The sequence below is a fragment of the Rhineura floridana genome, chromosome 3 (genome assembly GCF_030035675.1).
Source record: "Rhineura floridana isolate rRhiFlo1 chromosome 3, rRhiFlo1.hap2, whole genome shotgun sequence".
Taxonomy (NCBI): Eukaryota; Metazoa; Chordata; class Lepidosauria; order Squamata; family Rhineuridae; genus Rhineura; species Rhineura floridana.
The window spans coordinates 188,994,823-189,022,191 of NC_084482.1; the positions used below are offsets into that span (position 1 = coordinate 188,994,823).

Consider the following 27,369-nt stretch of genomic DNA (forward strand, 5'->3'; position numbering starts at 1 on the left):
CAGGGGTGGTTAGCCTGTGGCTGTCCTACTTACATTATCACTGGCAATAGTCACAGATGATGGGATCAAGCAACATCTATAGGGCTACAGGTTAGCCACCCTTGACTTATACAAAGATTTCCCTAACTTGCATGGTTTCAGGATTTTCACTGTATTTTCAAATATGGAGACAGGTCCATGTCCTCTGACAAAAAAGCATGAAATAGTAGGAAACTCATCCATTATGTCCCCACCTTGCAAACTGGGCCTCTCTCTACCGAAAGGAAGCTCTAACTTTCCCTGCGTCATCTTTTTTAATAGACAGAAGCAGTCTTGCCGGGAGAGAGAAGAGCCAAATCCACTTTTTCGACATGCATATACCATTCTTCAGTACACTAGGTTTGTACCAGTCAGACAGAGACATTCAAAGAGAAGTTAAATTAAGCAGGATTAGGTACTGGCCATTTGGACCACTTCTAACATCTTATATAGACATGTCAAGACATTCCTTTAGGCACTGACAGGTCACTTGTAACATCTCTTATCCAACAGGACTGTCTGCCTCTGTGTGTTTGCGTGTATGGGAGCACTAGGTGACAGATGGATTCACAAATGGAACAACATGGACATACGTGTGCAAAAGCAAGGAAGCTGTTTTCAATGAACTTTTAGACCTCAGAAATATGGAGCTCGTCATGTTGGGTTGTGACATGTTTCCCTGCCTACTTAGTACAAGTGATGGTAAATTGTCTCAAAGCAGGTGTCTGATCCACTCAGACACCCAAATCCCCCTCCCCCAAACCACACACAGCTTTTCTTTCTGCACAAAGAATAAAGCTCATTGTTTCTTCTGACCTTGGTAAACAGAAACAGTTATCTCCAGTTACTAAGCTCTGGCTCTTCAGACAAGCCAGCTAGAGCTCATGAGCATATTGTCAACCCATGAACATATTTTTAAAACTCAAAGTTTTCTGAATTAAAGAGAACATCTCATTTTCTTCCAGACACTTAACAGAAAGCATATATTAATTAGCAATTTAGGTTTTGATAACATGTCTATGTAATTCCTATCCAGATGGTTTAAAAAATATATAGCAACTGTATTTAATCTGTTTCCATTGTTTGTTGCCAAAATTATTTTTGCTTTGATGTTTAATCAACATTTTTGCAAGCTTAATCACCATTATTGCCAATTATTGCATTAATTGTAGTCAAGCTACAACATGGAATAGGTGATAACAATTAGAAAATACTCTGTACCTTTTGTTATCAAAGGATAAAAAAGGCAAATTGCTGATAACTTGGGGCTTTTTAAATGGAAAATCCTCTGCTTGTGTGATAGCAAATCTGGTAAGACATAATTTTATGAATGATCATTCATAATTATGTCATAATTATGACAAGTATTGCTATTAAAAGACAATCAATGTCATGATGCCAAGTGATTACGTATGAACTCTACTGAATTATTCCTGGTTAGTAAAGAAAATAACTTTTCCAGCATGGCCAATGGCCAGGGATGATGGAGTTGTAAGTCCAGCAACAGCTGGAGGACCAGAGACTCCCCACCCCTGGGCTAATATAACATTTACGTACATGTTCCTGTCTCATATGGTGGTTTCTTCCTCAAATAGGTGCCAGAACTGAGGAGGCATTCCCCCCTCCAGCTGTGTATCAAATGTGGTTCAAGACATGTGAACCAGATACCAATGAGTAGGGGGCCTTAGCTGAGTGAGTGAGTGAGCATCGGCTTTGATGCAGAAGGTCCCAAGTTCAATCCCTGGCATCTCCAGGTAGGGCTGGTAAAGACTCCTGCCTGAAACTCTGGAGAGCCGCTGCCAGTTGGTGTAAAGAATATTGACCTAGATGACCAACGGTCTAATTCTCAGTATAAGACAGTCTACTATGTACCTATTGGTAGACTGTCTCACATTTGCCTCCGCTGCATGTAACTGATATTTGAGAATACAAACAAGTAGTTTCCCCAGGACTCTCACCATCTCTCTCCTCAGTTTCTGATACTTTTGAAGGAGAAAAGGATCTAAAAAAAGACAAGACAAACACAGTAAGCTGGGTTTTGAAGCACCATTTTTATGTAGAATGGCAGAGTGGGATCATCTGCTACAATTTCAAAACAAAGGAAAGAAAAGTTTCACTTCATTAAAAAATAAAAGACAGGTTGGTTTTGTTCCCTTTCCTCCTTGGTGAAAACATAATACTCAAAAAATCTCCTCTCATCACGCAAGGCTGTCCCAAAAATATACAAACACTGAAACTGGGAACAGTGGGCTGCATATGTAACATCAAAACAGAGAGCTTCAGAAAGATCCTGCACAAACTGAATATGAGAAGAATCTGCTCTTGCGAGGCAGCCAGATGCTGGTACAAATTCATAATACCAAAGTTTTATTACCATATCCTACTTCTCTTCCCACACAGTGCCACAAACAGCAGCTCCTAGAAGTGAGGCTGTAGGGAGCCACATATGACAAGTAACCAAGGATCAGAGGGGGAAAAAGTGTGTGTGTGTGTGTGTGTGTGTGTGTGTGTGTGTGTGTGTGTGTGTGTGTGTGTGTGTGTGTGTGTGTGTGTGTGTGTGTGTGTGTGTGTGTGTGTGTGTGTGTGTGTGTGTGTGTGTGTGTGTGTGTGTGTGTGTGTGTGTGTGTGTGTGTGTGTGTGTGTGTACACACACACACACACACACACACACATATAATGTTGTATCAAGGTTCACAGTACATTGTAGAAATGGTGGATAGTTATGAGTTCAGGGTAGAAGAGGAGATCCATGGCAAAAGCCAGCTTCTGTGGAAGGAGAACAGGTTTGTGCTTGGCAATGCAGAAAAGTTCAGAGGGACTACACATGATAACTTGTGTTGGCCCTGTAGACACTGGCTGGCATCTACCTACTCTGTAGGTAACTTATATCAGGAAAGAGAGCATCAAAAGTACAAAGGACCAAGGTGAGGGTGGTGGAATGCTACATAAATTAATACCAGCTTTGTGGCTCCCATGTCCTACAGGGCAAAAGGGTATAATTCAAAGTGCTTTGCAAATGTAGATTGGCAGAGAGAGAGAGAGAGAGTGAGCCAGGACACTGTGGTTTTTAAATGCCTTGTAATTAACAACTGCTTGCTGGCTGTGCTGCCACAGAAACCCCCATTCCAGGCACTGGTGTAGCAGCAATACCCTGTTCACAGTGGTAGGAACACAACAGGAGAAGGGGGAATTCAAGACAATCACTCAAGATCTCTACAGAGTGTGTGACCCAGCTAACAGCTCCCCAAGGGCATATCCATCCGGTTTTTGCCCTTCTGATCCCCACAGTACAGCCAAGTGAAATGCTTCAGCTAGGTCTTCACATGACTGATGGGGATCGGTATGGGTCACACAATCCACACGGCTAAGATGACCTGTGTCTTTGGGTTACTCCTCTCCACACCCTCAAGTTGTGCCCTACAACACCAACTGGTCATGCCACCAGGAGCAGCTCTTGGGCAGACTTAATTCTTGCTATCTGCAATCTACTCTTCTAGACATAAGGAATCATATTCCCAGGAAAGTGGGAAGGTCAGCTTGTGGGCCATGCCCAATCGCCTGCTAACTCTGCAGTTCAAGTGCAGTGCCCAGCCGCCTCCGTTTGCTAACCAAAGGCAAGTTTGCTCAATGAGAAGCATGGGACTCACCCACAAAACGGGGGAAATGCTCTAAGTGGTAGATGCCAAATTTGCTTGAACCGCTCACACATTCTACCATCATGTGAGGGAGGCCGCACATTCTAGTCCTGTTCGTGATGTCAACTAGCGCTGCCCCTGGCATCTACACATCCATCTGCAAGGAGGGAGCCTTCACACATCTAGTTGTACAGGCAAAGGCTCCCTTCCTGCAAATAACTGCATGGATACAGGAGGAAAGGAGGACTCTGAGTGAACCAAGTCTGGGATGAGGCTAGTTGGCACAGCTCTGCTCACATGTTGATGGAAGAATGAAGGAGCAATTTGAGTGAACAGGACTAGAGTTTCCCCCCAAAACTAGCACTCTGCTCTGTCACAGGAGACTAGGAATAGTGGACTGAGCAGCTCCGTGCATCTAGTATCTTGTGAGTACTCCTAATCCTGCTTCATACCTTCGGGGCCCACACCTACTCAGCAGCAGCATTTCTTCCCATTTATCTCATCCAGAGCCTCCGCATGCCCAGCATGTCAACAGAGTATAAATCAAGTCCTAAGCTTACAAATGCATTAGCTAACTGGCACAGAAGGTACAACCCCTTGCTAAAGGAAACTATCACAAAGAAGGGGCCAATCTGAGACAGTTCTGATATATGCTTTCTGATGCCGAGCTGTGGAATTTAAGTAATGTTAAACAGATATTGGTCATGCTGACCCAGCAGGGCACATTGTGCTCCATCCCTAATCTGAGGCCTGTGTGGCCTCTTCTCCCCATGCAACTGCCTCTCTCCCCAAAAGGCACTCAATAGCATGCGGAAGTGAATCCAATTATCCCCCCTAAACGAACAAAACCCTTTCAGCCCAGAGATACCGTATGCAAGTGTTCCGTCAACCCAATGACACACACACAAAAAGTTTCCCAAGGGAATCTCAGCTGGTTCAGTTTTGGCAAATTGCAGAGCAGTGGAATGGGATTCTGAGGGCAGTACAGACAGCTGCCTAGGATCCAAAGATTCTAAACACAATCCACACACACCCAGGGGGAGCTTTGAGTAGTCATTATCAGATGGCCACTGAGGAACGGCAGATGTGCTCTTCAATTACTGCCAGGTGAGAGAGCAATACATATATCAACATATGAAGTTGCCTTATTCCTAGCCAATCAGTGATTCATCCGAGTATAGCCTCCTTTGGCAGTGAGTCTAAGATACTTACGCAGAAATCTTTTTTTTTTTCCTTCATAAAAAGTTTCCCCCCCAGCCCTTCTACCATAGATTCTTGTACAACTGGAATGCTGGAGGGTGAAAACTGGGACCTTGTGCGCGTGCATGCCAAGAGATGGTTCACATGCAGAGGCCCTGGGTGCAATCCCTGGCATCTTCAGTTAAAAAGGAAACAAGGCTGGGAAACACCAATGGCAGTCAAAATAGAGAATCCTGGGGGATAGATGGAACAACAATCTGACAATGCAGTTTCCTACATTTACAAGAAACAACAAAGCTTTACCATGTGAGTGTGGCCTCCTAGACACACTCCTGGAAACTGAGTAGCAGAGGCTACATGCATGTGTTGAGAATTGGCCCAATTACCCCATGCCCAAGGTAAATAGCACTCTTGATGGAAGGGGCCTATAAACACCTTGACACCAGCTCTGTGCATGAGCATCTGCCATAGAGCACAACCGCCCTCTTAAAATTCTTTTACTGAGTTGAGGTCATAAGAAAGAAAGAAAGAAAGAAAGAAAGAAAGAAAGAAAGAAAGAAAGAAAGAAAGAAAGAAAGAAAGAAAGAAAGAAAGAAAGAAAGAAAGAAAGAAAGAAAGAAAGAAAGAAAGAAAGAAAGAAAGACAGACAGACAGACAGACAGACAGACAGACAGACAGACAGACAGACAGACCTTGCCTTAAAACCAGGCTGTTGCTAAAACTGCAAATAACCAGGGCATCACAGGTTGTCCCACCCTTCAGCCAAAGGCCATTAAGAGACTTGAGCAATTTATCCCATGCAAAAGATCACACATCTCTCTCTGCTGACTTATTACAGTTAACCATGTGGGCTTTTCAAGCATCAACCAGAGAGAGGAAATATGACAGACTACTGTATGTTGATGTGACAATTGTAAAGGCACAAAAGCTGTCTAGACTTCTACTTAAATTTCCTTTAGAGTTGTATCTTTACAGAGATGCTACAGACAGGATCGTCTAAGTAACTGCATGAATGGAACAACTTCCGCTAGTGCTATGGGATTCCCCCCCCCCTTCTCTTCGCTACATGCATCCCACACTATCCCAAAATCTGCTCCAGAGGGTTGGGGGGGAAACCCAGAACAGAATTAGGGGGCATGCAGGGGGGGAGGGGGAGAAATGTTCTGTTGCATAAGAAGAAATCCCTGCACTGAGAGAAAGTTCACCTTAGTGCTATGTTGAATGCAATGGATTGAAAACACACTTCCTAGAAGATCTTCTTGACTTTCTTAACCTCATCCTTTGGCTCTCTGAGCCTGAGCTAAAGAAGATAAGAGCTCTTTTCTTGTGCTGTTCATAAGCTGCTGATGCAGTTCACACCTTTCCAGGCTAATTCCAAAATTGAAAAACCCAAAGAAAAGGCCAAGCCTCCACCAAGAAATCACAAATGGCTTATCATTACATGCAAATTGCCTGATGTATTTCCATTTAATTTTGTTTTGTTTTCAGTACCAGGTTGAGGCATTGTCTGGTTTTGTTATTTGTTTTCTGGCGGTGCCCCTTTCTTTTTACTGCCCAGGACACTTACAGTAGGACTGAGTCTACACACATGCACACATCCAGCCCACCCTGCAAAAGGTATTTAGGGCAATGAAGACTAAAGTTCCTTTACCGCCGTGAACATGTGATTGAGCCTTATTTAATTGCAATAAATGTTGCCATCTCCATTCCTTTACCAATCGAGATATGTATTAGTTCAGGTAACCAGGAATGATCCTAGGCATGACAGTGAGCCACTGTAAATAACACTGCCAAGGATGGACAGCAGCCTGTGTCAGCCACACAACTTGAGGACTGGTGGAGAAACAAGACAAGAGGGATTTCCCCAGATGAACGAAAGGCAAGGAGGTGGGCATTGTTAATGCCAATCCCATTATTGTCAGTGAGCCTCATCCAAAAGACAAGGACGGTGGTTATTACACAGACTCTTGTGCCTTTTAATAGTTGGGCAGCAGAAAACTGATAGGTGCATTTCTTTCACATGGCATTAATAAGGGATCCAGCCTCTAGATGAAATTTTTCCTTCCCTCATGACTATCAGAAGCACAAGATCCACATCTCAAACCTTGTTCTGGCCTTCTGTGCTTTTAAAAGCCCCAAGGCAGTAAGTGTAGCTTCTTAGCTTCACTCAAAGGAAGCCAAGGTGGCCTAGTTAGTGTCAATGCTTTTTTTTTTTTTGCAAAATACTTTATATTAAATTTTGAAATTTTACATATCTTTCACATGAAATCAACTTTCAGGTACAGTCTGCATACATAAATTAGTGCCAATGCTTTTGATCAGTGCTTCCTGCCTCAAATTGAATGTGGCCATTTGAGCGCCAGGCAAGTAAGAGTTTGCATCATAGAGCTGTGGAAGAGAGATCAACTCCTTCCATCATCCTGTAACCCAGGAGGGGAAAGGAAACAAGTGCTATTAGATCACTGTTGTTCTAACCTAGCTCTATGAATGAAGCATCAACCAGAGAACTGCATAAACTACTTCCTATCATGGAGCTATTTAAAAAGAGCACTTTTCAAGGCCAGGCATTGCCAACACTGCTAGTCCAATGTCACCTTCAAGGTCAGATCAAGGTCAATTTACTCATGAAGAGCTCCACATATACCTGAACATACTTTGACAGCACGAGTCTGCAAGATTCCTCTTCGGAACAACCTCCTCATTATTCTTCCCATGTTTTAAGAGGAGTTCTCAATCCATCACTCTACCCTTCTGTGAAAACACTACGTCTCAAAAGACAGGTTTTTTGATAGAGGAAACAAGACTCCTTGAAGGAACAGGAAAAGCTATCTGTTATAAATGCAGCCATAGCACTCAGGATCCTCACTGGCTATTCTTGGTTAGACAAGCAACTGGGACTCCCGGCACTTTGCTGGAGTTCACAGCTAGCGAAGGGCAATTTAACAGCAGCAAGTAGAATGGATAGTGCTTGACTTTAAAAGGTATGCCTGTGCCTTTTAAGCAGTAGTTCAGATATGTTTGCAAGTGTGGCTTTTTCATCCCAGTAGCACTGGGATGGGAATTATTTTGTGCCAGTCATCTCTGATAGGTAGGGATTAAAGACACAGAAACATTCTATGGGTCACCTAACTGAGAGGTGGGAAGAAATCCATAGGGCTTAAGCAGGAGGACCTGTGAGCCTCAAGATGTTATTGGACTCCCAACTCCCATAAACCCCAGCCAGCATGGCCAACAGTCAAGGATAATGGGAGTTGGAGTCTAACAAGAGCTACAGGGCCACAGTTTCCTATCCCTGCTCTACACCTCCTTCCTTTTAAAAAAAAAATCCAAGTAACACATAGTTGTGTTAGCAAGCCTTAATTCCTCCAACAAGAACTACAACACTCAATGGTACTGTAGGGGTGGAAGCCATGATCATTAAAGCCAGGCTATACTCATAGAACAGATATGGGTACACTATGTGTACAAATCAAGAGCCAACGCTTCACTAAAAGCTATGCTGGCTCGGGGGAGGGGGGCAGTCTGCTCTAAAAACCAAAGGTACACCAACTTTCCTGTGTACTGATGCAATGCAACCAAATCTTGACTTCGCCAGGCACTTGGTGTGTGTATATGTGCGTGTGTGTAGGCATCATAAGGACACTTGACCAGCACATGTCCCACTGGAAGTGTAGAAGAGTTTTATACAAGTTCATCAAAGAGAAAGCTTCAAAAGCATCTAATGAAGTTCGAAAGAGGCTCAAATCGTTTCTTTCTGCCCTGCCAGTACTAAACATCCAGAAGAGTTAGCAGAAAGAAAGGCTATTATAGTTTGGAAAGAATCTTTTCTGAAAGCCACTTGACCATGCAGGCCAGAGTCACAACAAACTGAATTTTCTCCTTGCAACACAACACAAATTTAGAGGAGACCCTCACATCCAGAGACCCTCACAGTAGGCTGATATGCCTCCTAAGTTAGATGATTCATTGTCCCAGCATTGGCTCAGTTTGATAGGCTGGATTTCCAAAATGATGGTGCCAATGGCCCATAGAGGAGGGTTGTTTCCTCCCCCATCACCTCCCCATTGTTTTAAATAGAAATGTGCGAACTGGCCAAGGACCCTTAATCAAGCACAAGGTATTTGCCACAGTTGAAAGGAGTCGTGATGGGCTGATCACACTAAGGCGTTTGCCTCCCAGAAGAAGCTACAGAGCATGGGAAGAGTGCTGGGGAAAGGCAAATTCCCACCACACACCCCATTTTCCTAATGCTTACTATATGAAGGCAGCATGACAAAAGTAGTATGACAGCTTCAAAGCTTGAGATTAGAGAGTCAGCTTAGATTTTTTTAAAAACTAAAACTTTATATAAAAGGAGGTGGTTAAAATTTCTGACAGTACCACTTTAGATTGCAGCTGGGAGGAGGCGAATGCGTGTTGAGTTTTTTGATACACCCTGCTATCAATATCTCGCAGAGTGTAGAAACTGGCACATGTGGGGGGAAGGTCCAGCAACTCATCCCTCATGTGCTAGTTTACTATGTGCATGCAGCTTTTCATGTAGTGTAACATTCAAAGATATGATCATCATCACCTGCAGCTTGATATGCTACAGCCCAGAATTCTACAACCTCATCTTGCCTAAACCAGAAAGCGGCTATTAGTTTTGGCTGCCCTAAGACCAAATGCTTTCAAGCAGAAAATGTTTTTACAAGTTCTTTTTCTAAATCATTGTAACATAGCAAACCACAGTGAGAAAACAGAGGCTTTATCAACCACATACCCCAACAGTATGTCTACCAGTTTGGTTTGCCCAAGAGACTCATTACAGGAATGAAGGATTTCCAACACACGGTTCTCAATACCTTCACAAAACCACTGCTGCCAGTGTTCCCTGGGGAAGCCACGGTGGTTCAGCAGGTTTGAAGCAAGCTGAGGTTTGCAAACGTGGCACAAAGATGAAGTGAAATACTGAAGGTGCTGGCAAGTAAATGAACGTTCAATGGAGTGTAGGCCAGAAGCCTCTACTGTGGTAATTTAATCTAGCTCCCCTTTTGCAACACAGGACAAGAATCACACTCAGTCACTTCTACATCAAGTCTGAGAACCTCTTGCTACTGCAGCAGGAGATATAAACCCAGACAGTTTGGACACACCTGGTACATTGAGACACCCAATGACCATGGGTCAGACATACTGAAATGTCTGGCAGCAGAAATGTTCGACAATTGCACTAGAAAGTATTATTCGTCATTTATCATAAGCAGCCACAGGTACTTTTTTTCTTAACTCAACAGAGGGGAGTAACAGAACAGTCAACTCTACTGGGGTTCTTTAACAGTTACCCTTTGGAGACAAAGACACAGAAAAGCACATGGCAGTGGTTGGCAAGCAGAAACCCCATACAAGCTCTGCAGAGAGGCATGCCAAATCTATAGAAAGGCTCTCCACAAACAAGAGGCGTCCCTCCCTGCCTTCTATGGCACTAATGTGGCAGTAATCTACAAGGCACCCTTCTCTGCTTGCCTGGGGCACACTGGGAACTTTGGCCGCATTCAAACCGTATGTTTATTCCACTATTTTTCAAAATTAAACAGTCATGGTTTCCCTGAAAGAATCCTGGGAAGTGTAGTTTATTAAGGGGGCTGAGAGTTATCAGAAAACCCCTATTTGCCTCACAGAGCTAAAATCCCAGAGTTCTCTGGGAAGAGGAACTGATTGTTAAACCACTTGGCAATTGTAGCTCTGTGAAGGGAGTAGGTATTCCCTGTTGACAACTCTCAGCACCCTTCACAAACTACACTTCCCAGGATTCTTTGGGGGAAGCCAGACTGTTTAAAGTGGAAAAATAATGGAATAAATGTATTATGCAAATGTGGCCTGAGTCTATCCTCCCTTGCCACCTTTTCAAAAAGGCCTTTCAAGTCTCCATATTTGAGGCAACTACCCTCCCCACTCACTCCTCTCCACTGCCACCACCTCACAGCTTGTTAGGGGAGGGAAGAGTGATGGCATCAGAGAAAGCCCACATTTTCTCCAGTTCTCCCTTTCTATATGGGAATATGCCTCCAGCTGACACACAACCCTGATCCTTCGAGTCCGCTATAACAGGTGGTGGCAGGAGCCAGCAACTAGTGAATGACAACTAGCCCCTCAGATGTACAGTGAAAGAAGATTACCCTGGAGACAAGCGAAGGCCTTCACGTCTTCCAACAAACAAACAAAACATGAGAGAAAAGCTTTTGAACCCAGTGCTACGGAAGGGCGGGGGGGGGGTCATGAAAAAGGGATCACATTCTGACAGCCCTTCGGCAATGCATGTACATGAGTCCATAGATATTTATATTTAATAAGTATATAAAATATGATCAAAATAAAACCAAGTAGATTTACAGACTGAAAAAAGAAAAGAAAAATATCACAGTACAGCAATATTCCCAAGTACTGCCAAACCCCAGATGTATGCTCTGCCATGTTTACAAAAACACTGTAGAAAAGTTCTAGAGGAAGGCCAATGCTCTGCTCCATTTTTCTTGCAGTGAGGCCTTGGGAGGCCTCCTCCAGTCTTTCTAAACATTTTTTTTTTAATATAATCCAGCAGTTGCCCAGCTCTGCAGAATATTCCCCAGCTGCTAGCTATGGCCTGAGGGCAAGCCACTGGAAGACTGCAGGCATGTACATCCTCATCAACCCCCAAGGGGCCTGAAGTTGGTCTGATCGCACTTGCACTGTGTGGCCCTGTGGCTCCAACTTAGCTAAGCAACTCAAGGGACACTGTGAGAGTGAGGCAATGGCTGAATTCTAATAACAGGGGACAGATTGACCCTAAGGATCTTCTGTGCTCTCCTCCTCAATTCTTCATCTGAAGAGCTGTTCACCTTGATGGCCTGGAATTTCAGCAGGTTCAGCGTTGCCGAAGCCAGTTCCGGTTTACTGGGGGGCGGAACAGAATTGGGTTTCTTCCGGCGTGGCAATTCCTTTCCCTCCTCCCCTCTTTTCCTTTTCTGCTCAAGAGTCTCCTGATGGCTTCCACCACCTCTCCGTTCCAATTTACTCACAGATGGCTCCTTCATTCTGGATGTTCCCGTGCTACAGCTCTGGGAGGCACTTCCAGATATCCTGCCATTTAGGATCCCAGAGGCTTTACAAGCATTGCTTTCCTGCAGCACCCCACCCTTTGGTCCTTTCATAAGGCTCACAGTCAGAGCGGCAGAGTCCGGCACTTTCTTTATTAGGTGCCGATACCCTTTGGGGTCCATCTGACCAGGTGATATTTTAGTGGCCTTGGTGGCTGAAGACTGCCTGGATGCACTAGCTGCCTTGAGGAGCTTAAGGTCCGAGGGAGAAATCCCAAGATGCCCTTGCTCACATTTTGACTCCAGACAGGATGCTGTGGCTTTCAGTGGAACCAAGGCCTCTAGCACCACAGACAGTCTCATGGCTGGATAGACACCAGGGTACATGTTAGAAGGAAAGCCCACCGCAGAGGCTTTTGATGTGCCCGAACGTGTCCGTTTCAATGAGTTCAAGAGGAGGTTTGTGGAATTACTGTTCTTAGACAATGGTTTAGCAGAGTCTTCAGGAGAACTTACTGTAATACCTGCGAAGGGGCCAGATATTTTTGCTGTGGTTGCTGTGTTTCGGGCTGGAGCCTTAGCAGACTCTGAAACAGGGGCAGCTGCTTTTGAAGTGTTCTGGATGCTGCCTTTTGGCTGGCTGGGCATATTGGCTGTACATGAGCTGTAGCCGTACACGTCTTTACTCCTTAGAATTGTGGGCTGGTAGCCTTCCTCCCTGAGGCCTTGAAGAAAAGCTACCAGCTGGGTCTCTGTGTCAGACAGGTCCTTGGACATGGGGTTGAACACTCGGAGAGCTTCTTCCAAGGCTTTCTGTCCTGCAGAGGAGATCCTTGACCAGGAATGGACAGCTTTTTCTTCCACATTGTCCACCTCCACATTCATGGCATTAGGCTAATGGGAACTTCTAATACGTCCAAACCACTTGGAAGCCAATGCAGGTCACCTTAAAGGAAAAGGGGAAAAGGCAGTTAACTTACAACTCGAAAAACATCCATCTAGAGGCTTTTGTGGGGGTTTTTTAGTGGAAGCTCTTAATGCCACCATGACACTTCTGCAATTATTTCATCTTACCTTTACACAGCACGGGCCTAAAATCACAAGTGGTCAATTCTGCCAAACCTCCACTGACCAAATACGCACATTGCTTGTAGCAAAGCCACACAAGAGAAAGCGGCTTGAGTTTAACAAACCTAAACAAGGAATGCACATTCTCTAGCAAGCTGCCCCTCCTTCCCCCCACCAAGGTGTCTCATGAGCTTTGGTGTTGTGGATGTGACTTGTAAGGAGCTAGTCGTATTCTCAGAATGTGACCACAGACGCTGGAAGCTATCTCCCAAAAAGGTGAGGAGCTGAAGGATTCCTATCCCATTACTGTACATCCTCTTACACTACACTTTTTTGTGATTAAGCAGAAGCCATGGCTCTATAGAGATGCCTATACTACATTTTTAATAGATCATTCTAAATTTTGTTTTTACTAAGATTCAAAACCTGTCATGACCGTTCTAAAGTAGTCCCTGTATCCTCCACCTTGGTCTATAGGCTTCCTAAAACAAATGTGTTCGCAAACTCTCGTCTTCAAATAAATTATTTTCACTTCACCATCACAAAGAAGACTATTTCAAGGAAGGTGACTGTTAACTAACATTCTACAGACCCTCATCATATTTAAGGCATTGTTCTTCCTTTTAATCCTACTGAGATATAGGGGGACACTTTCAATCCTGCTGTTGCTGACAACAGAAGAAAGATAAAAAGGTTGCTAGGAGGGAAAGGCTGAGCAAGGCGCAAGTTAACTAGGTGAAAGGTTGCTGGGTCGAGGGTGAATCAAGCAAGAGTGGAAAGATGAATTAAACCTGTCCTTTTCGTTAATATCCATGACAGCTTCACCATCTGGTCCACACGCTGTTCACAAGCCATTTTGTTTTGAGCGCACACACTCTCAAGCATTCATATTCTTCACTCAGAGTGATGTTTCCCCTGGATAGGCTGCGCCATTATGTTATGGCGTTTCAATGAGCTAAAGAAATACGCTCATGTATCACAAAGTATGAGTTGTTCTACCAATCTCACAATGAGTCAAATTTTCTCCTCGCTATAATGCACGCAGGAAATGTTTGGTGAGATATCCATAAGCAGGAAGAGCTGGAATGCTGCTCAACTCACTTATCTACTTGATTATATTTGACTGCAGTCTTAATATTCTATGAAGTCAAGAATGCCCTTATACAGATAGGCAGATTGAAGTTTAGGGCGCAGCAACAATTAGGTCGTATCACACCGCACGCTAGTTGTAGTGCAAACACAAGAAAATTCTTTCATTAGTGACTCAATCTCAATAATCCGAACGGTCCTAAAGAGGACAGCAAGTCAACAGAGCTCAGGAACACTGTCGTCTAGAACTGAAGCTAAGTTTCAAGTATGCAGAAATGCCTGTTGCACACTTGAGAGCTGTGGACATTCCAGTACGTGTTTAACACTATGTGGTATGCACATAGGTGAGGTCTTCTCCCTTAATAGATACTGATAGGTAAGGACTCTGTGCCCAGTCCTTAACCAAGGGAGGACAGCTTCCCTCCTTCAGTTCTTCAGTGATGCATTTGACCATAATCAATGTACTTGTTTGCCCTTATGTAATTACTGTAGTAAGCTATTTTATAATAAATGTGCCAACACTGCCATGGATTAATTTGGACACATAAGGTCCACCGAAGTGCATATAAGCATACTCAAAGTGACCTGGTTTGCATGCAACATTAAGTCAAACCAGGGCCTAATACATACATGCGAGACAAACCATAAGTCCGGATTTGGACTACATACTACATTTGGATTTGGACTACATATCTTCATTGTTTTTAGATTTTTAATGTCTAGGTATTGTATGCCTATTTTGTAGGTCACCCAGAGTGGCTGGACAGCCAGCCAGATGGGCGACTAATAAATTCAATAAATAAATACTAAGCCAAACCATGACTTAGCTCACAGCAGCACTGACGACTCAAAGTGGCTGTGATCTCCTCTCTGGGAGCCTGTGTGGTCGTGCTAAGCCACCGTTTAGCTTAGCGTAATGTGCAAACTGAGCCAAATTGTTAACAGCCATATGTACAAGTTGGGCTTTTAACATAGCTTTGACATGGTTACCATGCGGCTTCCTATCCGGTTTGGAATCCATCACAAACTCCTTTTGCTTACCTTCAAAGCCCTCCACAATCTTGCCCAACTTCTCTGTCCTCATAGCCTAATGTAAACCTGCCTGTGACTTTCACTCTCCCACCCCTTTATTGCCCAAAGGTCCCCTACTCCACTGGTGCCCCTGGAACACCCCACCAGAACACTTACATGGCACCACCTTTCTTCCATCCTGTTCACCCCTCCTTACCTTTTCTGAAAATCTGTCACCCCTCAAGTCCTCATTCTCTACCTAAACTAAGCCTAAGCATGGTTAACTGTATTTCTACATAATGTTCCCCAATTTACCTTTGCTTCTGTTCCCCCTCCCCCACCTGGGTTGAAATTTTGATTGTAAGCGTCTCAGGATGGGGACTTGTCTTTTTCTTACATTGCCCCATAAAGCACCATGTACATTGATGGTACTTTATAAATAGTGTGCGTTTTAGTTGTTTAATGGCCCCTCCAGCCTGGTCTTTTATTGTGGGCATGCTCTCTTGAAACATGTTCTTGACACAATAATAGTGCGTAAGTGGTGGATTTATTCTACTTTAGTTTGTTTTGTGATGCTTCCCCAATGGTACCACATTATTTCTGCCTAGAGGGGCTACAGTGCAACCAATGCAGGACAAAAGTAAACCAGAACTTTTTTGTGGTATTAAAAGTTCTGGGATTTCAGCAGGTTTTCAGAAGTTACAGGATATGCACTGATTGGAAGTGAAGCATTGTGACTATCCTAAAACTTTTGCAGGCACAAACAATATGGAAAGAGAGATCATGTGCGCCCACCACACGAGCATCAAGAGCACAAATCATCATGGGGGGGGAGACACCTGAAGGAGTCCTTCATTTCAAAGAAAAAAAGTCTTAACGTTTGAGCTATCCTCTGGGGTTCCAATTAAAAAACTACTTTTGAAAACTATTCAGTCTCTTATCACCAACAAACACTGATATTCCAACAATATTCTGAGCTGGAAAAACAAGTGATTACCCTAATTTAGAATGAAACTGTTTCATGGTTTTGACGATCGGTGCAAGCCTCTTTCACACACAGTTCCACCAGATAAATGTGCTAAACATTTTGACCATTATTTGATAAAATGTACAGTAGGGCCCCACTCATACCGTGGGTTACGTTGCGGGGGCCCGCTGAAAAGCGAAAACCGCCAAAAAGCGGAATTCATTTAACAGAATGGCGTGCGACGCCTGAAAACCACCATAAAAGCGGAACAAGTGCCGTATGAGTGGGGCTTTAGTCTTGTTATGTGCCTCCAAGTCGACCACGACTTATGGCAACCCTATGAATCAGTGACCTCCAATAGCATCTGTCGTGAACCACCCTGTTCAGATCTTGTAAGTTCAGGTCTGTGGCTTCCTTTATGGAATCAATCCATCTCTTGTTTGGCCTTCCTCATAAAGCGGGGCCCTACTGTAAATGTAAATGTACATGTACTGCCTTCAAGTCAATTCTGACTTATGGCGACCGTATGAATAGGGTTTTCATGAGGCTCAGAGGCAGTGACTGGCCCAAGGTCACCCAGTGAGCTTCATGGCTATGTGGGGATTCGAACCCAGGTCTCCCACATCGTAGTCCAACACCTTAACCACTACACCACACTGGCTCTCTATTATTTGATAAACTAATTCTTAATTGGCTCAAATGGTCAAACCTTGTCCCAGAAATATGTGAGGATATAAACCTTAATCCGGACTCTTAAAAAAAATCACACTGTCTGACTCTGGGGTATATTTGGACCCCAATGAGATTTCCAATGGAAGGATGGGGTCATTTTGTATCCCAGATACCTTCTCTTTTGTCACCACAAGTGTGCTTGACATTACCAATGCACCTTGAGCCAAAAACAAAAACTCTTATTCAGAGGAGGTAGAAGTTTTCTGAGCAGTATATGTTGGTTCCTTCTCCATACATATTGATTAAACTGGGGGATTTTTGGACCTCAGTGGGGTTTTTGTTTCCAGAAGGAAAACAGTAAGTGGTAATTGGCTGAAATTTGGTGTTGATGTACAGGTGACAGACTGTGACAATGTGCTAGAAGAGCAACCCTGTAGGTCTACCCATGTATAAACTACACAATAAAAGGCAGAAATTTGCTCCCAGGGCTTTTGCTGGGGTATTTTTTTGGCTCCAAGTGGTTTTTTGCTTCCAGAAGAAGAGTGGAAAGTGGTAACCGGCTGAAATTTGGGGACATTGTACAGGTTAAAATTTGTGACAATGTGCTAGGAAGACTCTCCTGCAGGTCTACTTATGTGTAAATTACACTATTAAAAATTGCACCTGGGGATCTGAATGGACCCCAGAAGTCAGGATGAAAGTAAACAGGGGATCTCTGTCTCCTGAGCTACTCAAGAGCAACAGGCAAACATTAGGACCTAAGTTAACAGGGGACAAGGTCCCCTGTTAACCTAGAGATGGAGAATGTTGCTGGACTACTATCATCCCTGACCACTAGCCATTCTGGTTGGGAGTTGAATAGCACCAGGAGTTCCACATCTCAGTGTTAACCCTTTCTTCAATAAACTCAACAAAATCCACTTGATGTTAAAGTTGATTGTCATTTTGCAATATACTGTTTGAACTGTGGCTCTCAGAACAGGCCAAAACAGACTATAAAATGCTGGTGATATCCCCTAGGACCTGCTTGTTTTCCCACTGTTTATACAACCTTCTTGAAATGTTGCCTCTTGGAGGCCCTGCATTTGGCCCATAAAGATAAACGTTACACATTTTCAGCAATGTGAGCTGCCACAACAACTGGAACAATCACATTAAAGAACACGGGCCATTCAAGGTGTGAGCGGATGGGGCTGCAGGGCAACCCTTGCTCCACCTTTGAAAGCAACTCCACTTCCAAGCCTGGAGGCCAATCTTGAGAAGACATTTGTATAGCAGGGTTTGCTTGTCCACTGCAGTAGGGAGCACTCATATTAACCTTTGAATGTAGGCAACTGCCTTATACTGGGGCCAGATCATTGATCCAGCTCAGTATTGTCTTCACTGATTGGCAGTGGCTCTCCAGAGTTTGAGACAGGGGACATTCTCAGCCCCAGCTGAAGACACTGGGGATTAAACCAGGGATGCTCTGCTACTGAGCTATGGCCTTCACTTTAGCAAGTAGCAGACAACAACAAGGCAATCCCCCTCCCCTGCAGCAACACGTCATACTATTTCACAGACTCTTTTTAAGTCCCTGTGGAAGCACTATTCCTCCTCGCAGTGTACTAGGGCACATGTCTTTAGCTCTCTTCCCAACCCCACCCCACCCCCAAGTGACAGGAAAAACTAACCCTCCAAGGCAGATATAAGAAGAGTTTTGGGCTGGGTCAGGCCAAATGCCCATCTAGTCCAGCCTCCTGTTCTCACAGTGGCCAATCAGGTGCCTACAGGAAGCCCACAAGCCAGAACTCAGCACAAGAGCACTCTCCCCTTCTGCGGTTTCCAGCAACAGGTATTCAAAGGCAAACTTCCTCTGACAGTAGAGGCAGAATATAGCCATTATGGTTAGTAGCCACAGATAGCCTTATCCTCCACGAATTGGCCTAATCCTCTTGAAAGCCACCTAAGTTGCTGACCATCACTGTAACTTGTGGGAGCCAATTCCACAGTTTAACTATGCCTCTATCATGGGGGGGGGAGAGACAAGCAATTTAGAAGTACCATAAAAAGCACCATAAAATAATCCCACTCAGCAGTTTATTCCACAAAGGCTTTCTAACCAAAATATTTTCAGAGGCCTTCTAAAACATTTCAATAGCTGCAGGGCCAATGACAAGAAAGCCGTGTTCCTCAAAGGCGACCTGACACATTTGTATTTGGCTTAGAAGTTTAGGTAATAGGCTTCTCAGTTGCTATGTTAAGATTAAGCTGAGAGATGATGACTTGAGTTTCGTAGCATTGGAAGGGACCTCAGAGGTCATCTAAGTCCAGCTCCCTGCTCATGCAGGAAGCTCACTCCTACAGCATCGCTGATAGGTAGCCAAACAGCCTCTGTGTAAAGGCCTCTAATAAAGGAGAGTCCACCATTTCCCAAGGAAACCTGTTCCATTGTCAAACAGTTCGCACTATCAGCAACGTTTAGCTGAAATCCCCTTTCTTGTAATTTGAACCCAATGGTTGAAGACATAATGTTCTGAAGCAACAGAAAATGAATTTGCCCATCATCTATGCGATGGCCCATATTTAAAGATGGTGATATCACATTGCCTCTTCATTGCCTCTTCTCCAGGCTAAACACAACCAACTCCTTCAACCTTTTCTCATAGGACTTCGTCTCTGGGGCCCTCACCATCTTTGTCACCCTCCTCCAGACACTTGTCAGCTTGCTGATATTCTTCTAAAACTGCAGTGCCCAGTCTGACCAACGCAGAAAAAGTGATTCTACTCCTTGTAATCTGCTCACTATTTATGCCCAATATCATCAGTGAGCGGTACAGTCAGTAAATATTTGAATATGGGTTTCCTCCATATTGTAATTTAACACTAGCCCCTTGCAAAGCACTCTGCAAGACCCGATAATCAGCTTATTGTTTGGTCTTGTGAAGCCCTGCACACATCACTTTACACACACCTTACCTGACTGGCAGTGCCCACAAACCTCCCCCATACCTGATCTCACATATTATGTCAAGGGTACAGCAGGTGGGTGTGACTTGGCCTGGTGGGCCAAATGGGGAGGCCTAGTAGGTCTAATTAGGCCTAGGGGCCAGAGCTTCCCCATCTCTGCACTATGCCATACTGCAATAGTTTTCAAACTTCCTAGCTTCAGGATACTTTTTCTACAGAGAGTTGCCTGCAAATGAATCCTTTGCACATTTGGCATGTAATCTCTGGGTGCTACAGAGGATTCTGGAAAGCATTCAGCTTCTGGGCACATATTTAGTTCAAGCATAACCCTTGCCAAACTTGTTGGACCTCACCATTGTGCCACATGAATTGAGCATGTACCCTAGAGCAGTGATTCCTAACCTGGGGGCCGTGACAAAACCCACAGGGGCCACCAATAGTAAAGAAATGAATTATTTATTAATTTTTAAAAAAACATCTTCACTCCCTGGATACTGTCTACTTCCCACTGCCGCTGCAGATGACACCTCCCCCTTGCTCCAAAGAAGAGGGGAGGACTTTTGCTGAAGCGCCAGAGCGTCTTTCAGGCGCACCAAGGGCAGGCATCTGCCTATAAAATACATGGCAGATGCCAAAGGAGGCTGAGAGTAGAGATACCAGGAAGAAGAGGGGATTACTACCACTGATTCCTGTCTCCTTGCACTGCCGCTGCTGACGACGTCCTAACTCAGAACGAGAGAGGGCTTTTTGTTAAGCAAAAAGAAACAGGGCTGAAAGAAAAGCAAGGCTTTCCCCCTTCCTTCCTGGCAGCTAGCCTGCCTCACAGGGAGGAGGAGGTCACAACATTTTTTGAGCTTATAAAGGGAGTCCCATACTCATAAAGGTTGGGAACCACTGCCCCAGAGCCACCATGTGGTTGGACTTTTAAGGGGATGATCTGGAGTGGTACCAACACAGATTTTCAAGGCAGCTTATGCATCACTACAGGTCTTTGCACTGAAGAATCTTTAGTCTCCTGAAATATATTTGGAGAACCAATGTCATACCGGATCTTCCTAACCAGCTGGATTTCAGTTTGAAGATATTATTTTAGTAGTTAGGGCATGTGTCATAACTTATTTAATCACATGTAATGGTTTTTAAAGAGATATGTTGAAAAGCTACTTTACACTCCTATCTGTGAAACAGCAACCCACTTTTTGTTTTTTTCTTTGTTTATTCATTTATCTAGCTTTATTAACTTATTTATTCTTTTATTTATTAAATTTATATCCCACCCTTCCTCCTAGAGGAAGTAAACAGCAGCCACTTGACAACATTTAAATAACCGACCCAGGTTAAGCACAGAAGGTGAAATGATAGTTTCCCCAGTCCTGACCATTTTTTTCTCATCGTTACGTAACTTATGAGCATGGACACACATCTAAGAGAACTAGAGCACATTAACCATTGCACATTGCTCATACTTAAATATCTCCCTAGATCATCTATCCTGAAGAAGAAAGGAGGGCTTAATTTGAACCAGGCCTCACAAAAGCTTCAACCCAGAGCTAGTTTTCAATGCCATAAGATATATGAAGGAATAATAAAGGACAAGATAACATAAGCTTGTGCAGACAGCCTCTCCATCACTTAAAAAAATCAACCATTCAACTTCCTCATAATAGTTTCAGGGCATGGTGTCACCAATATGGTGATGACTCTCACCTCTATTGGTCCATAACATCCAAATAAGGAAAGCCCATGCAGGGCCTGGACCAGTGCCTGGATGCAATGGTGGGACGGATGAAGGAAAATAGGCTAAGCTTAAATCCTGGCAAGACAAAGGCACTGTGGGTGAATGGTTCCCATGTCTGAGAAATTGGTCAATTGCCTGTCCTGGACTGGGCTGCACTTCCCCTGAAGAAGCAGATATGCAGTCTGGGAATGATTCTGGATCCACCTCTGTGACTGCAGGTCTAGATATGCTCAGTGGCTAGAAATACTTTTTATCAGCTATAACTACTACCAGTCCTGGGTCAGGAGAGCTTGGCCACAGTAGTTCAGGCATTGGTGACTTCAATACTGGATTACTGCAATGCACTCTATGGAGAGCTTCCCTTACATTTGACCCAGAAACTACAATTAGTGCAGAATGCTGCAACCAGATTGCTGACATGAGTGAGATTCTATCAGTATATAACACCTCTGCTCAGAGATCTGCACTGGTTGCCAATTTGATACTGGGCCAAGTGCAAGGTGCTACTATTGGTATATAAAGCCCATAACAGTCTGAGACTAGTTTACTTGGACCCCTTTACCCCACAAGTGCCCACTTGAGTGCTTTGATCTGCAGAACAAGCACTGTTATAGGTGCTGCATTATACTCGTTCTACACTTGTAAGAAATCATTATTTTAGTGTGGCAGCACCTACTCTTTGGAACTCCCTCCATACTGACATCAGGCAGGCACCTTCACTGTATTCTTTTTGGCGCCTGCTTAAAACTGTTTTTAGGCAAGCCTATCCAGACACATATATGTTGATGTGCTTTAATCTTATTAGTCTACTGCTATTTTTGTCTGTAAAGTGTTTTTAATTACTTGTTTTTAATTGTTTTATCAATTTTTTTTGTAAGCCACCTAGAAATTTTTTACAATCAGTGGTATATAAATTTTGTTAAATAAAATTTAAAAATTGACATAAGGGGAAGAGCCTGCAGATAAGATTTGAACTCTAGCTGCTTTCATTTAAGAAATTAAGCAGCAGGTACAAAGGATGTTAACACATTTCCATGTGTCATAACAACCCAATAAAGTCAATTACTATTATTGCTATCTTGCACAGGGACTTGAACAAGGCCTCCCACCTGAGTCCATGGTTAAACTGGAACTGAATGACAGTTGGGGGAGTCCAGAATTATGTGTTGAGCTACCAATAGTATCAGGGAACGAGGGATTTTACAGGACATAACAATCCAACCTGTAACCACCCTACAAGGCTCTGTGCATGTAGGTTTTTTGCTCAACTTCATGCCAACTGAGACCAGAACTAGATATTACAGCAATCCCACAACTTCTCTTCCTCTCTCTGGTAAGACAAAACACAATCTGACAGCAGCACAGAGGAAGGGAAAGTTGCATATGCTGACAATTTAGATTGCAACCCAATACATCCCTACTCAAAAGTAAGTTCCATTGGATTCAATGGGCCTTATTCCCAGGTAAGTGTGTATTGGATTGCAGCCTTAATCTTCTAGAAGGTGAAAGAAGAGAGCAGAGGACCAGCTATCCTAGACCTGATCCTCACTAATAAGGCAGAGCTGGCTGATGAGGTGAAAGTAGTTGGGACCTTGGGTAGAAGTGGCCACGGGACCTTGAGATTCATGACTAAGGAATGGAAAAGCTGAGTAGTTAGGTGTGACTCTGATCCCATGGGTAGAACTATTCAAGAAGAAGAGAAGGGTGGGCTTTTCTTAAATGTCAGATACTGAAGGCACAATCACAAGCTGTTCCAGTGTGCAAAAAAATTGAAGTTATCTACATGGGAGGTATCTAAAGAAACCAGCATGAAAAATAAAGAGCTCTCTGATTAGCTCACGTTTAAGAGCAGCACGTATAGGAAATAGAAGGGGGGCACACCACCAAGGCAAATAAAAATGAGTAGCCAATACTTGCAGGGAGTGTGTCAGGAGGGCTAAAGCTCACAATCAGCACAGGCTTAGAAGAGATGTTAAAATTAACAAAAAGGAAAAAGGGAGGGCTTTTTTTAAAAAGGTTTTTAAAAAAAATATGTTCAAAGTGAAAGGAAGAACAAGGTATGGTAGGTCAGTTGAGAGGAGAATATGGAGAAATGTTAGCAAATGATGGAGAGAAGATGGAAACTGCTCACGTCCTATTCTGCTTCAGTCTTCTCCCAAAAGAGACCAAATGATGAAGAGAAGGAGTTGCAGCACAAGGAGCACCTAGCCATGCTAAACAAATGGCTGAAAAATTTTATGTGAGAATTTTATTCTAATACCTTAGAAAACAGAAACAACATCCAACAGGATCTTGACAGGATGGAGAACTGGGCCAAAGCTAACAAAATGTATTTCAACAGAGATAAATGTAAAGTTTCGCATTTAGTAGAAAGAATCATATACACCACAGGAAGGGAACTTGCAGCCCTCTAGATGTTGCTGGACTGTAACTCCCATCATCCCTATCTTGGCCATACTGGATGAGGCTGATGGGAGTTGTAATCCAACATCTGGAGAGACTTGGTTCCTGATATACACAAATACAGGATAGGTGACACCTGGTTTGACAGCAGTATGTGTAGAAAAGATGTAGGGTTTAAGTAGATAAAAAGCTAAACACAAGTAGCAATGCAACATAGTGGCAAACACCAATGAAATTTTAAGTTGCATCAACAGTAAAATACTGTCCAGATTGTGAGAAGCAAGGGAACAGCGCTATCCTGCTTTGGTTACCTGCAGTAGTGTGTTCAGTTCTGGGCCCAGCAGTTTAAGAAGGAATACAGGTGGGTGACAAAGATGGGGAGGGGTGTGAAGACCAAGTCTATGAGGAAAGGCTGAAGGAGGTGGGTATGTTTAGCTACAATTAAGAGGTGATACAATTGTTCTCTTCAAATATAAGGGCTGTCAAGTAGATGACATACCAAATTTATTTTCTGTTGTTCTAGAGGGCAAGATCCCTAACCCAAGGGTTCAAATTACAAGAAAAATATTTTCAACTCAACATTAGGAAGAGCTTCCTGCTGGTATGACCTGTTCAAGATTGAACAGACTCCCTTGGAAAATGGGACTCTGCTTTGTTAGGCATTCTTAAGTAGCAGCTGGATGGCCACCTATCAGGGATGCTTTAGCAGTGGGTTTCCTGTGTTGACAGGGGAATGGACTAGGTGACCTTTGAAGTCCTTTCCAACTCTATGATACAATCCTGTCACATATTCTGCATCACTAGTTGCAAGGAAAGAGCTGATGACATGAGGCTACAGTTTCGGGAGCAACCTCATTAGACATTATGCCCAGTTTCAACCTATCTCACACACAAAATCTGTGCACTTCTTTCAAACATGGTATTAGTTACTTAATAGCAGATTCAGCTTGGTCCAGTGGACAGTTATTGGCCTGGACATCAATTTGTATCACAATTCTTCTATGAATTGACAAGGTAACTTTGGATAAGTCATTCTTAACAGGTCCCTCTTTGTAAAATGGGAATTACTTCATACGGCTGTTGAAAGGATGATGAAGTGTAAGAACATAGAGCACTTTATACAAAAGGAGTATAGCAATCAATAATCTCATTTCCAAAGTAATCACATTCATACTTATAGGCTGAGAAACCAATTAAAACACAGAACCCAGTCCAAAATTAATCACTCAGCAGCACTCACTCTGAAGCACCCAAAGCATCTTCATGTTCAAATACTGCAACTTTTCACCCAAAGGAATGCTAGAAGCAATCAAAACCAGCAGGACTCTGGACTCTAAGGCTGTAATCCGAAACACACTAGAGTAAGCACTACTGAACACAGTAGGGCTGACTTTAAAGTAAAACTGCACAGGAATACACTGTTAAGACTTCTTTAAAATGAGCATATGAGTCAGTGGCCACCAACCAGACACGAAAATTTGCTATTACAAACCTGCTACGTATAAAAAAGGTTTCAATTGCCCACATAAATGGGTAGAATCCACTTATCCAAAAAAGCTGTAAAAAAACTGTCTGGGCTTAACAGAAAGAATACGCTAATCCAACGAAGCCAGAATTACATTGGGATGATGAGTGAGTACAGGGGACCAGGCAGAGGAAGGAATGTCTGATTGGGCCACTCCTGGTTTTAAAAAGAAGAATTAAAATGAGTAATCATAGTTTGGCTTTTAACGTTCTTGTGGCATATACCAAATCTAAGGGTTACTTCAAAAATTATTTTTCCTGCTTGTGTCTTAAAATATTCATTAACATAAGCTAGGGATGAGTGAGAAATTTGATTCAGTTCACATTTCAAGTGAAATCTATCAAATTTGCACTTTTCAAATCAATATGAGAACTGAAACATAGCCATCCTTCCAAATTCACACTTATTCAAATTTTCCAGTGTAGTTTGCCAACCAACAATGTACAAAAATGCATTTAGGTGAAAGTGTGCATAAAAATGAATATATGAGTGTAAATAACATACAAAAATACATTATATGACAAGAAATTGCTTGCAAAAGTGAGTACATGAGTCAAAACTGCCCATGAAATGTGTTTATTAGGAGAAATTCACAGTAATATGCTGGAGAATTTTCTTGAGGATTTAAAATCGCAAATTACTGCATAAATGTGGCGAACTGAATTTAAGAAACTTGAGAAAACCAAAATTGACAGATCTTTCCATTCCTAACATAAGCTAAGGCTATACATGTACACTGCCTCTTCAGGAACCTTTAAGACTAAATATTTCAAATACTTTACAACAAGGAAGCATGCTCTTAACGACCTTCCAGTATATACAAAATATGCTCTTTAGCTGTGAAGTAGACACACATATAACCCTAAACAAACGTTTGCAATCATCTTGAGACACGGATCTTAAGCATCTCACAGTAACGACAGGAAAGGAAGTTCATAACCTTTAATTTGTGAGGGCACATTAATTGGCCTCTTCCCCCCCCCCCGACAGCTGTTTTAGGACTAGCTTTTAATTTTTGCCATTTAAAACCACAGAAACCACCTTGAGAAGACCACAACACAGCCTCCAGCTTGAACGTAAATCCATATTCCTAACTAATCTAAATAGAGCTAGAGTGGCATCTGGCTATCTGTTGAGATGCTTATTAAGAGTGTGCATTTTTGGTGCAAATTGTGTGAGAACAGGATTACAGAGACCACTCCAAGAGAAGTGACCAAGGCAGACAAAGCATTATTTAAGACGTTGGCTCCTTCTCCTTCTGTAAATCCAAGGACATCCACCAATTTTTTTTTCTCCTTGCAATAAATGGAGCCTGGGACAACCATAATGATTGAAACGGGAAGGGGGTTATCGAAGGCAATAGGCAAGGACGAATCACCCAAGCCTGGTTCTACTGTGTGGCAGCAGATTTTGGGAGGGGCACGACGGGCTCCATCCTGAGAGCAGTACAGCCCGTATTCCCCACAGAGGTAGGATCGAGGCTGACAGACACTGGAAACACAAACTCGAACGGAAATGGTATGCCTCCCATCACGATCGGGGTTAAAGAGCCAGAGGAAAGGAGTAGCACCAGAATAAAAGGCGGGCAGGGCACAGTGGGATCCGGGGCGGGGGTGAAGAAAGCCCGGGGTAAAGGATCGGCCGTTGTAGCAAACGATACCCCTCAAAGTCAGTGGCGGAGGGATGATCCTGAGACCCCAGGGGGGAGAGGGAGAGCAAAGGGCGGGGCATCCCATGACTGGACAAGAAGGACGACGCATGGGAGAAGGAGGAAAGCCGGGCAGGGAGCCACCCAAGCCGCCAGGCCACTAGTTCAAATCCCGACTGCAGCGCCCCCATCAGGAACCGCGCTCCCGGGCGGCGGCGCCGGCCCGCAACCTACCGGCCGCCGCGGGACCCAGCAAAAGCCGCTGCGCCGTTCCAGCCCTTGCAACATGGCCGCCCGCGGAGCACCGGAAATATAAGGCCACTTCCGCTTCCGGCCACGCGAGAACAACCCCGAGGGCCCCGCCCACTTTCAGCTTATCACCTGGCCAACG

At 43.7% G+C, this 27,369-nt stretch overlaps 2 protein-coding genes and 1 long non-coding RNA gene across 4 annotated transcripts in view; 1 reads left to right on the forward strand and 2 right to left on the reverse strand.

Annotated features, from left to right (window-relative positions):
• Positions 1–1,069, forward strand: part of LOC133380809 (uncharacterized) — a 35,416-nt gene extending 34,347 nt beyond the window's left edge. The window contains exon 3 of the long non-coding RNA XR_009761552.1: positions 532–1,069. This is a non-coding gene — a long non-coding RNA (uncharacterized LOC133380809). The remainder of the gene's footprint in view (positions 1–531) is intronic.
• LOC133380808 (uncharacterized) overlaps positions 1–25,111 on the reverse strand; it is a 59,089-nt gene extending 33,978 nt beyond the window's left edge. Inside the window, exon 1 of one of the 2 annotated variants that reach the window (XM_061618854.1) lies at positions 25,046–25,111. The gene's annotated coding sequence lies outside the window, so the exon portion shown is untranslated. Of the gene's footprint in view, positions 1–233; positions 352–25,045 lie in introns of those variants that run through there. The other variant, XM_061618853.1, reaches the window with a different exon arrangement.
• On the reverse strand, positions 11,154–27,300 carry CCDC71 (coiled-coil domain containing 71). The gene is made up of 2 exons (XM_061618852.1): positions 27,213–27,300; positions 11,154–12,854 (listed from the first exon to the last, which is right to left on the reverse strand). Exon 2 carries the CDS (start codon positions 12,791–12,793, stop codon positions 11,597–11,599), a length of 1,197 nt encoding a protein of 398 aa, XP_061474836.1. The 5' UTR covers positions 12,794–12,854; positions 27,213–27,300; the 3' UTR covers positions 11,154–11,596.
• Positions 27,301–27,369: the final 69 nt, after the last annotated feature.

Excerpts from the sequence above, each read along its gene's own strand:
- CCDC71 (XM_061618852.1), bottom strand. The coding sequence starts at position 12,793 with ATGAATGTGGAGGTGGACAATGTGGAAGAAAAAGCTGTCCATTCCTGG.